A 15,528-nucleotide genomic window follows, 5' to 3' on the forward strand; every position below is an offset into this window, starting at 1 on the left:
AGAGCCAATTTCGATTTTTGCGTTTTCGTTTTTTCCTACTTGTGCTTAAAAGGCCATAGCACTTGCATTTTTCCACCTAGAAACCCGCATGAGCCCTTATTTTTTGCGTCACTAATTGTACTTTGCAATGACAGGCTGAATTTTTGCATAAAGTACACTGCGAAACCAGAAAAAAATTCAAAGTGTGGTGAAATTGAAAAAAAAAAAACGCATTTTGTTTATTTGGGGGAAATGTGTTTTTACGCCATTCGCCCTGGGGTAAAACTGACTTGTTATGCATGTTCCTCAAGTCGTTATGATTAAAACGATATATAACATGTATAACTTATATTGTATCTGATGGCCTGTAAAAAATTCAAACCATTGTCAACAAATAAACACTTAAAACCGCTCCGTTCCCAGGCTTATAGCGCTTTTATCCTTTGGTCTATGGGGCTGAGTGAGGTGTCATTTTTTGTGCCATGATGTGTTCTTTTTATCGGTACCTTGATTGCACATATACGACTTTTTGATCGTTTTTTATTACAATTATTCTGGATTTGATGCAACCAAAAATGCGCCGTTTACTGTGCGAGATCAGGAATGTGATTAATTAATAGTTCGGGCGATTACGCACGCGGCGATAGCAAACATGTTTATTTATTTATTTGTTTACTTTTATTAATAACCTGGGAAAAGGGGGGTGATTCAGACTTTTATTAGGGGAGGGGGCTTTTTACTATTAACAACACTTTTTTTTACTTTTACACATATACTAGAAGCCCCCCTGGGGGACTTCTAGTATATATACTTTGATCTCTCATTGAGATCTCTGCAGCATAGATATGCTGCAGAGATCCATGAGATAGGCACTCGTTTACTTCCGGCTGCTGCAGCCGGAAGTAAACGAGTGCCGAGCCGGGGACGGCGCCATCTTGGAGCGGTCCCCGGCCGGCTTCAGTTACGGAGATCGCTCCTCCGGGACGTTATCTCCCCACTAGACACCATGGATGACGCTGTGTCCGGTAATCGGATGCAGCTGTCAACTTTGACAGCTGCATCTGATTACTGTATTAGCGGGCACGGCGATCGGACCGTGCCCGCTATTACCTGCGGTCCAGGGCTACAAGCGGCACCCGGGACCCCCGCGGTTCAGAGCGCGGCCCCGCTCTGAACGTCCCTAACGGCATCAGGGCGTAAATATATGCCCTATCTCGTTAAGGGGTTAATCCCTGATTAGTTCAGTAGATTTATGCTTGGCCAAGTTTAAAGTCTGGATAAAATAAAGAAAAGAGGGGACATGATCGAAACCTTTAAATATGCTAAAAGGTTGAGGAGGAAATTGTTTTTAATAACCTGAACACAAGAACAAGGGGACACAGTCTGAGATTAGTTGGGGGAAGGGACAGAAACAACACAAGAAAATATTACTTTACTGAAAGAGTAGTAGATGCCTGAAACAAACTTTCAGGAGATGTGGTAGGTAAATTTACAATAACTGAATGTAAACCTTTCTGGGACAAACATATATCTGTCCTAACATAATAAGAAGGCAAATAATATAAGTGCAGGCTAGATGGACCCAGTGGTCTTTTTCTGCCCACAATCTTCTATGTTTCTAATCTGACTGGAGTTCAGACACAGGGCAAACTGATACAATGGAGCTGTCAAAACAATGGACTGTTGATTCTGCTTCTTATAAAAAAAAAACACTTTTTTAAGGTTTATTAAAATATAATAAAAATACATTTCGACAGAATGCAGAATTGTACTGTGAACTGAGGCTGATTGTGATAATTGTGTTTTTCTATCACCTCCTTCAGCTCAGCAAGTCTTAAGACTCATAGCAGGACTCCATTGGATTTTCATTAGCTCCATCACAGCTCTGATGAATAGCACATTCATTATCTTAAAGTGATAGATGAGATGCAGCAAAACTGAAACAAGTATCCAAAAGCCAGTACTACAGGCATTGTTTAGATATGGATCAGGACCATACAACCTCTGGGATCTCACCTGTTGTGCTATTCCATGATATTTCTTAGCTGATCTATCTTATAATAGGACATTGGAGAGATCTGCCATGAATTTTCTCTGCAGATTTCACTTTTGCATAGCAAAGGCAATGTAAGAGTTAAATACACTGCAATATCTACATGTATTCACTACTTATTTTTTCCACTCTTTCTCATCTCCCTTTTAAGCTGATTTCACACATAGTATATAGGTCAGTATATTTATTCAGTTCTATTCCTGAAGTGGAATCCACACAGGAAAAAAACTATAATTGAAAGATTACAACCTTTTTTAGTGTTTTGGTCCTACTCCTTATTTTGGCCAAAATAGTAGATATGAGCCGAGCCCTAGGGTACGTTCTCATGTGACAGGTTTTGTCAACGTCAGGTATGGCAACAGGCAGTCTGACATGACACGGACAGTGAGCCCTAAGCTGACCCCGCCCACTGTCCCTGCCTGCTTGCCACAAGACAGTCCTAGGCGACTGCGGACAACCATGATGGCAGTCCCTATACTCAATAGGGTGAAACACAGAAAAGCAACAGACAAACAAACGCAATAAATGCAAGGTCAACAATCCGGGTCGGAAACGGTGGGCAGCAAAAGTACAAAATCGTCAGACAAGTCGGGTAAATGAGAACAGTCAATAAGTCAGGGCAGACGGCAGACAGGAAAGAGAGGGAACAGGCAAGGGTCAGCGATACACACAGCACAGAGAGTACGCTTAGCTTAGCTTGCTCTTATAGCCAGCATCTAACTGCTGGAGTGTCAGGCTTTTATAATAGACCAGGAGCCCAGTCCATCATCTCATTGGACCGGCCGCCTGAATCCACCTGTGGAAATAAACACTGGCTGGCAGAGGGATCTGTCAGTCAAGAGAACACAATACCGACCAGCTGAAGGAGCAAAGAATCTAGCAGCAGAGTAACTCCTTCACTGCCAGAACTCTGACAGACAAAACGGGTGGGGCTAAACAAGACAGATCCCTGTTCAGACTGAACTGACAAGCGAAAAGGCACAATCCTGAGAGGTTTCTTGCTAATATTTCTGCAGCCATCCCTTATAATCATCAAAACCATTCATGTGATGCAAAATCAAACAAATTTCTATTCTGATTATTCATGATTATTATTAATAATAATAATATTATTATTGTTGCTGTTATTATAATTATTATTGTATTTTAGGGGGCAATCTTTCCTGCCAGCAATTCCAGGACATCGAGTGGAATTATTGGAGGACAGATTATTTAACCAAGAAAAGACCACTACTATTCTCTTAGATCAAGCCTTCAAGATAAAAGAAGATGTATCCATGCTACGAGGAAATCGTGGCCAATCCTGGGACTTAATGGCCCAACGTTTACTTGAAAATCACATGCAGGCAGTCATACAAATAATCAAGCAACTAAGCAGAGACATTGAGGTATAATACCACCCACTCCATCCCAACTCGAGCCTGCGGCATGTGACTACTGATGGCTGAAGAAGTTGGATGCAGCCCTAAGGCTGCCTGGAAAATATGGATATAGCCTACAGTATGACTCCCTGGGGCTGTATCCAGCTTCTTCAGACACCGGTAATCAAATGCTGCATGTACTCAAAATTTGTGCTACAGAAGATTTTATGTGGGATCAGTGACCAAGTCGTATAGTGCATTGTATGACAGTGTAAGGCTATGTTCACACAACGTCAAAAATAGAGAAAAGGCGGCCGATTTTCATTTGAAAAAAAAGTCCGTTATTGCCACGATTTAACTGACTGCAATGGCAATTCATTGACGTCAATGGAAAGACGGACGTCCAATGCACACAAGGTATTGAATAACGGACAGTTTTACCATGAAAGTCAAAATAATGAACGTGATCATTATTTTCGGACGTCTTTTGCAAACAGCTGACTTTTTTATTAGTTGTTCACACACAGGTTTTCTTTTTTCACTGTTCTTTCTCTGTTTTAACTATAAAATTCAATGGACTTTTCAATTAAGCCAATTAGTAACCCCAAACTAGAATAATGTACCAGCAGCTGTCATTACACTAAGGGAAGGCTAGACAGGTAAATGACGTCCGTTATTTTAGACTCAAAATGACAGACGTCATTTTAAATGGTGCTGAAATAACATTGCGCAAACATAGCCTATATTATTGCTATATACAATGGAGCACATTAAAAGGAAACAATTGAGTGTATAACAAACTCCCAAAGATGGGTAAATTATATTCATAAAGTATTTCACATATTATACAGTATATTGTGTGGATTTATGAGAAGTATTTCTAAGAATTTATTTATTTTTTTGTTGCGATTTTAGTGCAGTGTAATAATGGTGGTAATAATAAATGCTGATAATTTAACGTTCATAGAAGATGAATGATTCTTCTCACTGTTGTAGGTTTTGGAGAATGATATAAGAACCAGAGACACAGTCAGCTCAGGGACAAGCTTTGCTGTACAAAGCCTGGACAGGAAGCACCTAGCTGGGATTGGTGATCTACGAGGACGTGTGGCCAGGTGAGTGTCTATGACTTCCATATGTACATAGGTAAACTCATAAACTACAACTTCCAAATCAGACCCCTTTACATTATCCAACACATTATTCTTTTAGATGAATATGGGTTTGTTTTTTTTATTAACGACAACTATTCAAGATTCCCATTTCTGCAAATATACTCAGTCATTAAAGTGTTATGGTCATTGGTAATAATACTACTCACGAGAGACAGCTCCTCCAGGATGATTAATGTTTTATTACGACTGGCCAACCATCAGCAAGCTGCGAGGAAAATGCTCCCAGAACAAAGGACACATTAGCTTATGTCTTCCTGATTACATAGTAAGTGTAAACCCAATTGGACGGCTAACATCAACATTCTACCCTATTGGTTACACATGTGCATGAAATGCGCGTTATACAACGTATGCCTTCCTCGTAGTTAAAAGAACAAATGAATACCATATGGCCAGCACAAACAACTTCTTTGTCCTGCCAAGATCAAAATCAATCAGCTTTCAAAATTATCCTCCACCACTGGAATGTGAATTACATCAGGTAATTGAGGAAATGTGGTGAAAGGCAAAACAGGGGGCCCAGATCTAATCTTCTCCTTCACTAACAACCTCTGACATACCAAAAAGTAAGACGGTCTGACAGCACTGTGAAACAACCTGTTATTGGAAAGGTAGTACGTGCCATATATAATGTAAATAATGTATATATAATGTATATAATATAATGTATATAATGTATATATAATGTATATAATGTAAAAAGTCCTACAGCATCCGATATAGGGACAAAATCTTCAACGCTTTATTGAATTCCCAAGTACAAGTGAGCTGCATTTCAACGCAAACGGGTTTTTATAAGGCATTTCACCAGATATGTCAAAAATGACAAAGCTGGGGGGACAGCGTGGTAGCATGTACTGGGACCTTTTTGGATAATATATTAGCTGGAAGTATTAAAAAAACAAACAAACACATGCCAATTTCTAAAGCTCCGGATAGATTTTCCTGAAGGCCTTATGCACACTACTGGTAAACTTATCGGAATTTTCCTGACCCATAGGGTTCTATTGAGCAAGGACACCCTTTAGGATTTTTCCTGAAGGGTGCCCATGCCTGAAAATAGGCCCAGAAATTATAGGAAAAAATTCTATAATTGTCTGGAATTCCATCACAGATGTCCCATAGAACTTTAGATGCGTATCCTAAAAACTGGCCAGAATTCAAGATGCGCTGTTAGCCAGCCTGGATCAGCGCCAGCACCGAAGCTAATGCCACCAGGTGCTGACACTAGCCCTTTAACTGTACTCCCTCCTAATCAGAAGCACATTGTTCTGCAAACTCTCACACTGCAATTTTTTTCTTCAGATTTTTTTTTTTTTATAAAATATCTTGATAGTGCTCCATTTTTTTAAACAGAATTTTGATCACCTGCTTTCCTAAAGACTATAAAGCTATACACTATAGACTATAAAGCTATAGAAAATATACCCTATTCAGTATAGTAGTGCAAACTAGATACGCACTGTCATATCCATCTAGTTCTCCACTTACTGCCCTATGCCTCTATTATTTTATCATATTTAACCTCCTTACTAACCCCCTCTGCCCATATAATTATATATGCAGCTAAACTGAAAATTGGATGGGAGATTGAAGTTCTAATAAAATGCAAAATGCAGCTTTTTTTTTTTATTTAATGAAAATGTTGAATCAGGAGCCAGACACAAGAACTGCTGACACACTGCATTTTGCTAATATGAGATTTCTGTACTAAGAATTGTAAAGATGGACGTTACTTATCAAGTACAGCCAAGAAAGAAAGTAGTTTTATGCATAAACTATAACAGAATACTCACTGTCATGGCTCAAGATACAAGATTTAAAGCTGCATTACATATGGGTTCTATTGGCAGCTGGGGGGGGGGAGTTAAAGGTGTAATGCCCAGTCTCTGCAGGTTGTAGCTGGAGGGGGTGGCATAGCAAGTCCTTTGAGAATAAAAAATCTGCTGCAGGCAGGGGGGTGCAGGAACATAATAAGAAAGTATACTTACCTGTCCCCATGCCCCCGTAGCCCAACTCTGGGGTCTCCTCATGGAGACTCTCTGGCTGGCTTCCTCATAATTCACGGCGATTAGATTTTTCAGTGTTTGCACCTGGATTATGGAATATTCTGCCATTCTTCTTTGCAGATGCTCTCAAGCTACGCCAGGTTGGATGGGGGCCATAGATGGTCGCCATTGTCAGGGCTCTCCAGAGATGTTCCATTGCGTTCAGGTCAGGACTCTGGCTAGGCCGCTCAAGGATATTCTCAGAATTGTCTCTAAGTTACTTCTTTGTTGTTTTGGTTGTGTGCTTAGGGTCATTGCCTTGGTGAAAGGTGAACCTTTGGCCCAGTCTGAGGTCTCTCTATATCTCTGTACTTTGTTCTATTCAGCTTTTCCTCAACCCTGACCAGTTTCCCTGTCCTAGCCACTGAAAAACAAACCAATAGCACCATGCTTCACTGTAGGGGTGGTATTGGGCAGGTAAGGAGCAGTGCCTAGTTTCCTCCAGACATGACGCTTAGAATTGGGGCCAGAAAATCTTGGTTTGATCAGACCAGATAATGGTTCTGACTTGCACCACCTAGGCTTAGGGTCATGCTTAGGAAACACAATGATTATACATTGCAGCTGTATAGTTAACCAACACATCTGTATGGAGTTTAGTCTGTATGTACATAGACAATTCTGATAAGCTGTAATCACCTGTATAAGTCATATGTACATGATCTGATTTTCATAATCCACTATAATATGGTTTAGCTGCAATGGGCAATTTTATGGCCTTGACATTCAATGGACAGTGGCATTTCCAGGAAAAACTCTGGCATTATAGCTCCTATGGTATATATGTATTAGGATTATCTCCAACCAAGTTAAGTATTTTCTTTTTATGTTGTTTTAGATGTGATGCTAGTATAACTAAATTATCTGGAGATCTAATGACAACTAAACAGGAGCTGCACGCACAAGAGAAGGAGATTCACAATATCAGCGCAGCACTGGAAGCACATATCAAGGAGCTCGACCTTAAGGTAAGAATGCCGACTAATGTCTGCACTGTATGCATTGTCTTCTATTAGGGCAGGGTTTTCCTAAGCCCCACGTAAGTTTGTCTGTTTGGCGGTGTTAGTAAGCAGGAATAAGCAGGGGGGTTTGGGAGGGTCTATGTTGGTATTGGTCAGGTCTGGTATGGTGGTGTTAACCAGTTACAGGATTATTAGCCATATGCCTATTGATTACCACATGAGGGTCTGGTTTCAGCTGTATGTGGTGACGTACAGTAAATATGGGAACACGGCATAAGACTGATCAGATATCAATATGATGCTCAGAAACTATCATGATGCTAATTGGTGAGGGAAGATGGCTAGATGGTTCTGTGCCTAGGGCAGCGGCAGCTGGTAACACGGCCCTGCATGTCATAGACATGTCAAAAGTTTTGATCTGTCCAGACTGTTCAGATCCGTTCAGAGCAAGAAGAGGACCATGCTGCAGCTCGTCTGCTTCCACAGAGGTGGGAGTGGACCGTGCTTAGCGCAGCCTTCTCCCGGCTCCTTCTCACAATTGGTACAGGTCTGAACACTCACACCAAGACTGATGAAAACTTTTGACCTGTCTCTATGACGTGTGAGAAGTTTTTTTTTTTTTATAACGACAGGTACACTTTAAATACATAGCAATGGCTTACACAGAGTAGCTGTTATGTATGAGAGCTTATATAACTAACCCTTCCCAACATATAACATATAGTTATGTCACATGTCAGGTGTCAAGTACTGTATGGAGCCAACTCAGGAGCTGAAGACACCTCCTATTCAATGAGTGCTGGCTACTATCTCTAAACTTCTAAGATGCTACAGGTATAAGCCACAGCATATTGAAAGTTAAATGACAGGTGCTGGTCCTTAAGGTTCCCATAAGCACCTTAAAAATGTGATCATGCTGTGCCAATTAGTTGTCATGGCATAGTTGTCATAAAATTTGTCAGCTGGCAAGGGCAGGAGGCAACAGAATAAACAATCACTACTTACCTCTCCGAGTGCCTCAACAGCACTGTGTCACAGCCTCTTGGACCCCTGCCAGAAGGCACTTTGCCTCGAGTTCCAATGTTGTCATGACTCAGGGGAAATACCCAACCTGGCTGATGGGTTGCCCCATGAGCCAATCAGTGACTGCAGCGGTGTCCCGCCCTGGTCACTGACTGGCTGAGCAGTAAGTCATCAACTGGGTATGGAAAATTTACAGCTGAAGGAGATCCTGGAGCCCAGCAGTGGTCCAACAGCGGCCAGTCAGTACTGCAGAGGCACAGGGAGAGGTAAGTAGTGATTGTTTCTTATATCTCCCTTCCCATCTTCACCTGCCAGCTGGCAAATTTTAAAAATCACTGGAGCTTTCTTTTACGATAAGAATGGCCTATAAGGGCATATATCACCTAGATTTTATTTTACTGATTAGAGCTAGATAATCTGTTTCTATTTTCTGATTGTAGTTTTTTTTCACGTTGTAATGGGGACTGCTGTTTTAATAGTATTAAGAGACATGCTTTACATCAAGCCAGACCCTGTCCAAGTGAGAGGAATGTAAAACATTACTGAGTGTACTCTGTAACTTTTAAAGAGGCCATAGCACAGGGAGCTGCTATCTATCTACTGGTGTCACATGACGCTGTAATGCTGTACAGATCACTTTACAGCAGCCTCCTCTTATCACCACAGACAAAACAGGAAGTCTCAGCTTAGTTTTAGAACTAGTCGTAATAATGAAAACTCAGTCATTAAAAATTCTTTTATTGTTTATTGTTCATTAAAAATATGTTTAATACAAAAACTTGATTGAAACAATAGGGCATTTTCTGATGACACATTCCTTGAAGGAAATTTTTTATTGCACCACACATATATTCTGTTGATGAAAGAATAAAAACATTGTAGAGCTTACACCAAAAAGGAAGACATTTTTTATTTTAACTCTACAATTGGAAAGGGATAAAGATACCTCAGGGTGATCTCCCACACTGTGTAGCATACAAGTTGAATACAGCTATGTGGTATAATACTAAGGGAGTCAGGGAAAATAGCTTTTGGCTGAAGCATTTGTTTAACAGCAACAGTATGCTATGTCTCCAGCCAGCCCTAGTGTTACTATGTTCTATACATAGACTCTCTACACTGTGCATTTCAGCGCTCAGTAAACAGAAGGAGTTGGCATCAATGTTTTCTCAGTAAATACAGGGCTTACTAATCACATACGAGTGGGCTGTGTGTTTAATCTCATGTTATATCTAGTCAGGAGAAGAAGAGAGAATATGGAGAAATGCATACAGGTTACACAATTGTGTATATACACTTATCACTCATAGCATTAAACCATAGAAGGTGAACGGAATATCTCACATTGCATTTGAGGACAAAACAGCCTTAGTAAACCTGGGCCCATATATGCCACTGGTTAAGGTACCCCACCACCTATCTTACCTGATGACCATTGAAGACTATAGATCCCAACTATGTGTAGCTTTCTCTACTGAAATAAAAAGTTGCTGCCATGGCTAATAAGAGCTCCATGTATTGGGGTTGCATTTACAATCTCCAGGCTTTAAAGGGAATCTATCAGGTCCGTACCAGGTACAGAGCTGCAGACACAGACAGATATAGGCAGATAAAACAAATGATGCCTTTGTCTTAGTCTTTGCTAATGGCCATGTGCAGAGATTTAAAAAGGCATTTTTCCTTGGAAGCTGAAGTGCCGCGGAAGTGAAGCTGAGCCAAAGCATGCACACTGCCTCCTCCAACTCTCCTTGCCTTGACTGAGGGGTGGGGAATGGAAGAGGCATGCATGCTGTGGCTCAGCATCACTTCTGTTTCACTTCAGCTTCTAAGAAAAAATGCAATGGCCATCAGCAAAGACAAAGGCATTGTTTGTTTTATCTCTCTATTACCTATCTGCCTGTGTCTGCAGCTCTGTATCTGGTACGGGCCTGACAAATTCTCTTTAAGGGTACGTTCACACTTACCGGATCCGCAGCTATTTCATTTAAATAACTGAACACAGCATTAGTGATGAGCGAATAGTGAAATATTCAAATATTCGATGTTCGTACGAATATCTCCCAAATATTTGAATATTCGATCCCATTAAAGTCAATGGGAACAAGTATTCGATTATTGAAAAACACTTATTCGACCACTTGGAGGTAAAAAACGAAAGCTTGGAGATTTGAACGCTTATCGAATATTTATCGAATATTCGGAGAACTATTCGATAATATTGAATAGATCGAATACCTTACTATTCGAACGAATATCTATTCGATCGAACAGTATTCGCTCATCACTACACAGCATCAAATCTGCACCATCAAATATGCTGCGGATCTTGTAGGTGTGAACGCACCCTAACATGGCAGAATTTATTCTAACACTTTTCCATATTGCATGGTGCAAAGGGGACATTAGATCAATAGCACAGGTCACACGCTTAAAGGGGTTGCTATGTCATAGTGAACTGAGTCAGTGCTGTGACACAGCGAAGTCCTCCTATACATTACTCTTATACCATTAATGCTATTTATTGGTGAGGCAATTTAGTGATTATATTTAAGGAATTAAAGGATTTCAGAGCTTCTTCTTCTTCACTGGAAGTGTGTACATAGATTCTGCCTCCCAGACATTCCCGGCATATGCTGCATGGTGTGACACTTCCCACAGACAGTGAGGGGGCTGAACTTGGCATCATTCTTCTAAACCAGGAACATCTTTAAGCTCCTATTTTTATTTTACTATTACCAGTTCATGTGCATTACCTTGTATTACATAGTAGATGGATGTGACTCATTCTTAAGGTATCTGCTCTTGCCTGTATCTCTTATTATAACACCTGAAATAGATATATTTTATGTAAATCCCAAGTGGTAAGAAGAACGACACCCAATTAAACATGAAGGATAAAATATGGTTTTAGTTTTCCCCATATGTGGCCTGACCATGTATGCATACTGTGCCAGTGCCCAATGGTCCTTGAAGGGGCCCAGAGCTTTTAGTCATTGAAATTAGGGATGGTCCGAACTAAGTTAACAAAATGTAGCAGTATAATTTTTTTTGCAGCCCCTATACTTAGTATGGGGGCTGCAAAAAAATTATACTGCTACATTTTGTTAACTTAGTTTAAGTGTATCATTACAATAGTAGGTGGTGAAGGACAATTAAAAGGGTTGTCGAGGGGCACACATTTTTTCTTTACATATGTCTGGAGATGCATTAAAAAAACAACTCACCTATCACAAATTCTTTAAGCTGCTGTTTAGTTACCTTGCGATCCCCCCTTTCTCACCACAAAAGCTTCCAGTTTCCTGTGATATGATGACCCCTAAGGAACTGCCTGCTCAACCAATCACTGACTGCAGCAATGACTCATCTTTGCTAGTTATTGGCTCAGCAAGTAGTGGGGTCAGTGGGCTACAGGTACCACTGATGGTAATGAGTGAGGACCAAGAGGTATCTGAGAAGCAGCTGTGGGGGGGTTGACTATGTCAGAAAGACTTATTTCATGTTGTTAACATACCCCCAGCGATATGAAAAAGAAAAAAAACAACAACATCATATCCCCAGACAACCCCTTTAACAATTATGTTAAATTTGTTATTGTTGGGTGGTCAAGACCATTTTTAGTCCACCCCTTTCTTATTAGAAGTAAATTAGTGGAATTATACAGTAAGTGGGATCTCCCTTTTTAGTTGGAGGCCCTCCTTTAGGACTTTTAGGACCCTATTACTATTACACAGAGTGATCATCTGCTGAATCAGTCAGAATCGGACAGATACAGTGTATTAGCCAAGGAGTGAGCAATTGTTTGCTTGTCCGCTGATCCAGGCAATGCTCCATGTAATAATAGATGTACGGCCGACAGTTGACGGAAAGGTACTCCGGTCTATAGAAACCCCTCAATGCTCCCCTAGCGGCCATCGGCTTGGGAGCTGGGCGGGCAGAGGCCGTGCGGGGTGGCGCTGGCATCGTCCCAGACACACCTCTGTGACATGGTCAGCCCAGTAATAAAAAATTATTTTTAAGAAGATGCCGAATCACAGAGCAGCGCAGATGGTACGTACACACAGCTGATGTGATCAGCAAGGCTAAGCTGGCAGCATGCATACGTGTATACAGTATGTATATCCGTGCTGTCAGTTTCCCTTTAATATATATTATGTATATGTTATATACTGTATTTTACCACCTTACTTTCCAATAAGAACTACGATGTACCACATACTGCATTCTTACAAATGACACAATAAAAATAATTAAAATTAACAACTATAAAACTAAATATGTAAAAGTAATAACAATGATCCAACAATAACAGATGGCAATAATAGTGCAGATGCAGCAGTATCTTACGGATTAGGTTTACCATAAATATGTCCTATCAATAAAGTTTATCGGGCTATTACATAAAATGATGAGAAGTGCTTCTATAAAGATGTACATAGCACCGAGCCAGGCGGGGAGATAAATGAGGACGTTCTCTGGGATGGACATCTGCCCATTTTAAGGCAACCGAAAATGCATAATTGCTGCCAAGGCTAAATAGCTAACAGAAGGGATATATGTCAAAATCCCATCAAGCTGTCAGCCAGGGTATGTCAAACAAATAGATCTGCTAGATGAAGACTTTTACTAGACAGGATGGCAACACTAGTGAGAATCAGGGAAGGAGAAATCAACCTAATATTCATCTAAATGTCCAATGTGTTCACTGGGTAAAGCAATCTATGAGTACTTGGCTGTAGGGCTTTGTAAAGGAGGTAACTGGGGCAACACAGAGTTTGTAGGTTATTATAATGGTTCCCAAATCAATAAAATAAATATACACCGAGAGAATAAAATACTCTACATATAATGAGAATTTAAATTACAACTCCGGCCAAAATGTATGTTTTAATATGTTATTACATAAGCAAAGTTAGATAAATTCATAATGTACACTAATTATGGGAAATGCACATATAGTGCTATTTCCCTCAATTTAGTAGTTCAGACAGGCTTAAAAAAAAAAGGTGACGTCACGAAACCACCTCCCTACAGGAGCCACCCCTTAGTCGGGTCCTTCCCAGAGGGATATCTGGCTAGTCCTGTGTTTTGAGACTCTTGAATGAGGCTCCACAGACTCTTCTTTTTTGCACATTCATGTATCCCAGGGAGCAATGCACCTAGGACTTCACTGCATTGAGCGCTTTAACCAGCAGCTGGCAGTGTTGTCGTTTGGCTGGTCTCCCTGAGATCAGTGATCTGTTTCTCTTATGCTTCTACTAGGCATTACTCCCACCTAGCCAGAATCCCGCTCCATACTGATGGGCATTCTTTAATACAAAAATATTTCAAATCTGTATAACATCTGTATAATATTTGATATAAAAACATTTTTCCATAGCACTTTAAATGGTCACTATCCTATAAACAGGATAAGATGATGTGCATGTACATGAAGAGTAGCACTATTTCTAACATTTTTCATAACTTTTTTCCACTGCAGTCTATATCTCTTATTTCTTAGTAGGTAAATTGCTGCCTTCCATCCACTACACACACACACCTGCTTTACTACATAGCACACACTTAGAAGCAGCATGAATGACATTATAGAGCAGTACTGAACAGTGTAAATTGTGAACTCATAACTGGGGGAAATACAACATTTACTACTGACTGCTGCAGCATCCATGTGTGTGTGTTTCATTCATTGGCAAAAAATTGCTGTTATTTTAAAACAACGACCATGGTTTTGAAATAACGGCCGCTATTTGCCATTTAATGACTGCTATCGACTAAATTTCAATATTGTGTTAACATAGCCTTTCTGTGTTTTCAATCCATTCCTGGTTTTGGATGCAAAATACTGACCAAACTACTGAGCAAAAATACTGTGTGCGAACAGAACCTTATAGAGAATTCAGAATCTGTGTAGTAATAACCTACATATAGAATAGTGAATGGAAACTACTGACCTAACCCATTACCTGATCTACTGAGGAGCAGACACTGATCGACAGAGCGCCGTCTATAGTCATTGGCTAATTAAGAGGAGTTTGTGTGTGTATGGAGGGGCGTATCAATACTGTCACACTATAAGCATTTTTAATAACATTTATTAAGGGAGTTTAATATTGATAACTGAAAACCACACCTATATTTTCAGACTAAATTGGATGTATTGATGTAATTCTTTTGAGTTTTTACAGCTTCGCCCACACTTGATATTTGAGATTATATATATATATATATATATATATATGCATCTTTTTGATATAAAAGTGACTCTGTGCAGAGAAAAGACTTGAGGGCCACTGAGGACAGGGACCAGTGATCAATAAGCGTATAATCTGTAAAGAGCTGCTGAATGTTTGTGCTATGTAATAATAGGACATAAATAATAAATAACCTGAAACACAAGCATATGGATTTACATATGGAACACATGTTAAAGGGTTTTCAGGACTTTTTATTGATTATCCTTGGGATAGGGCATCAGATAGTTATACATGGTACCCCCGCTGATCAGCTGAAACACAGCGCCAGCATATACAGTAGAAAGAAGACAGCTCCATACATTATATAGTGGCTGTGCTGGGTTACTGCAGCTCAGTTCTCATTAACTATAGTTATCGTCAGGACCAGCCTTAGCTATGTGCCTCTGGTGCGGTCACATATCGGGATGGGTAAGTGATCCACCTACTTGCCCATTCATGGCGCCTGCTGCTGTCCTCTTTAACCCCTTGCCGCAAAATGACGTTTGGGGAACGTCATGTAAAGTAGGTAGTTAATGCAACATGACGTTCCCCAAATGTCATGTTGTTCCTGCCACCCCCCGCTGTCGGTAAGTGAGATCGGGCAGCGGGAGGAGGCAGTATCACACCACATCCTCCCGCTGCCTCGCTCCCCCCGAGCAGTTAACCCCATAAACGCCGTGATCGATGCGACCGC

The 15,528-nt window shown here is 40.4% G+C and overlaps 1 protein-coding gene across 1 annotated transcript in view; it reads left to right on the top strand.

Annotated features, from left to right (window-relative positions):
* The first annotated feature begins 1,429 nt into the window (after positions 1-1,429).
* The window catches only part of FAM81B (family with sequence similarity 81 member B), a 28,598-nt gene continuing 14,499 nt past the window's right edge, over positions 1,430-15,528 (top strand). The window contains exons 1-4 of the mRNA XM_069963539.1: positions 1,430-1,458; positions 3,183-3,420; positions 4,390-4,508; positions 7,455-7,584. Coding sequence (XP_069819640.1) covers positions 1,430-1,458; positions 3,183-3,420; positions 4,390-4,508; positions 7,455-7,584 — 516 coding nt within the window. The remainder of the gene's footprint in view (positions 1,459-3,182; positions 3,421-4,389; positions 4,509-7,454; positions 7,585-15,528) is intronic.

Source organism: Dendropsophus ebraccatus, chromosome 3, assembly GCF_027789765.1.
Source record: "Dendropsophus ebraccatus isolate aDenEbr1 chromosome 3, aDenEbr1.pat, whole genome shotgun sequence".
Lineage (NCBI taxonomy): Eukaryota > Metazoa > Chordata > Amphibia > Anura > Hylidae > Dendropsophus > Dendropsophus ebraccatus.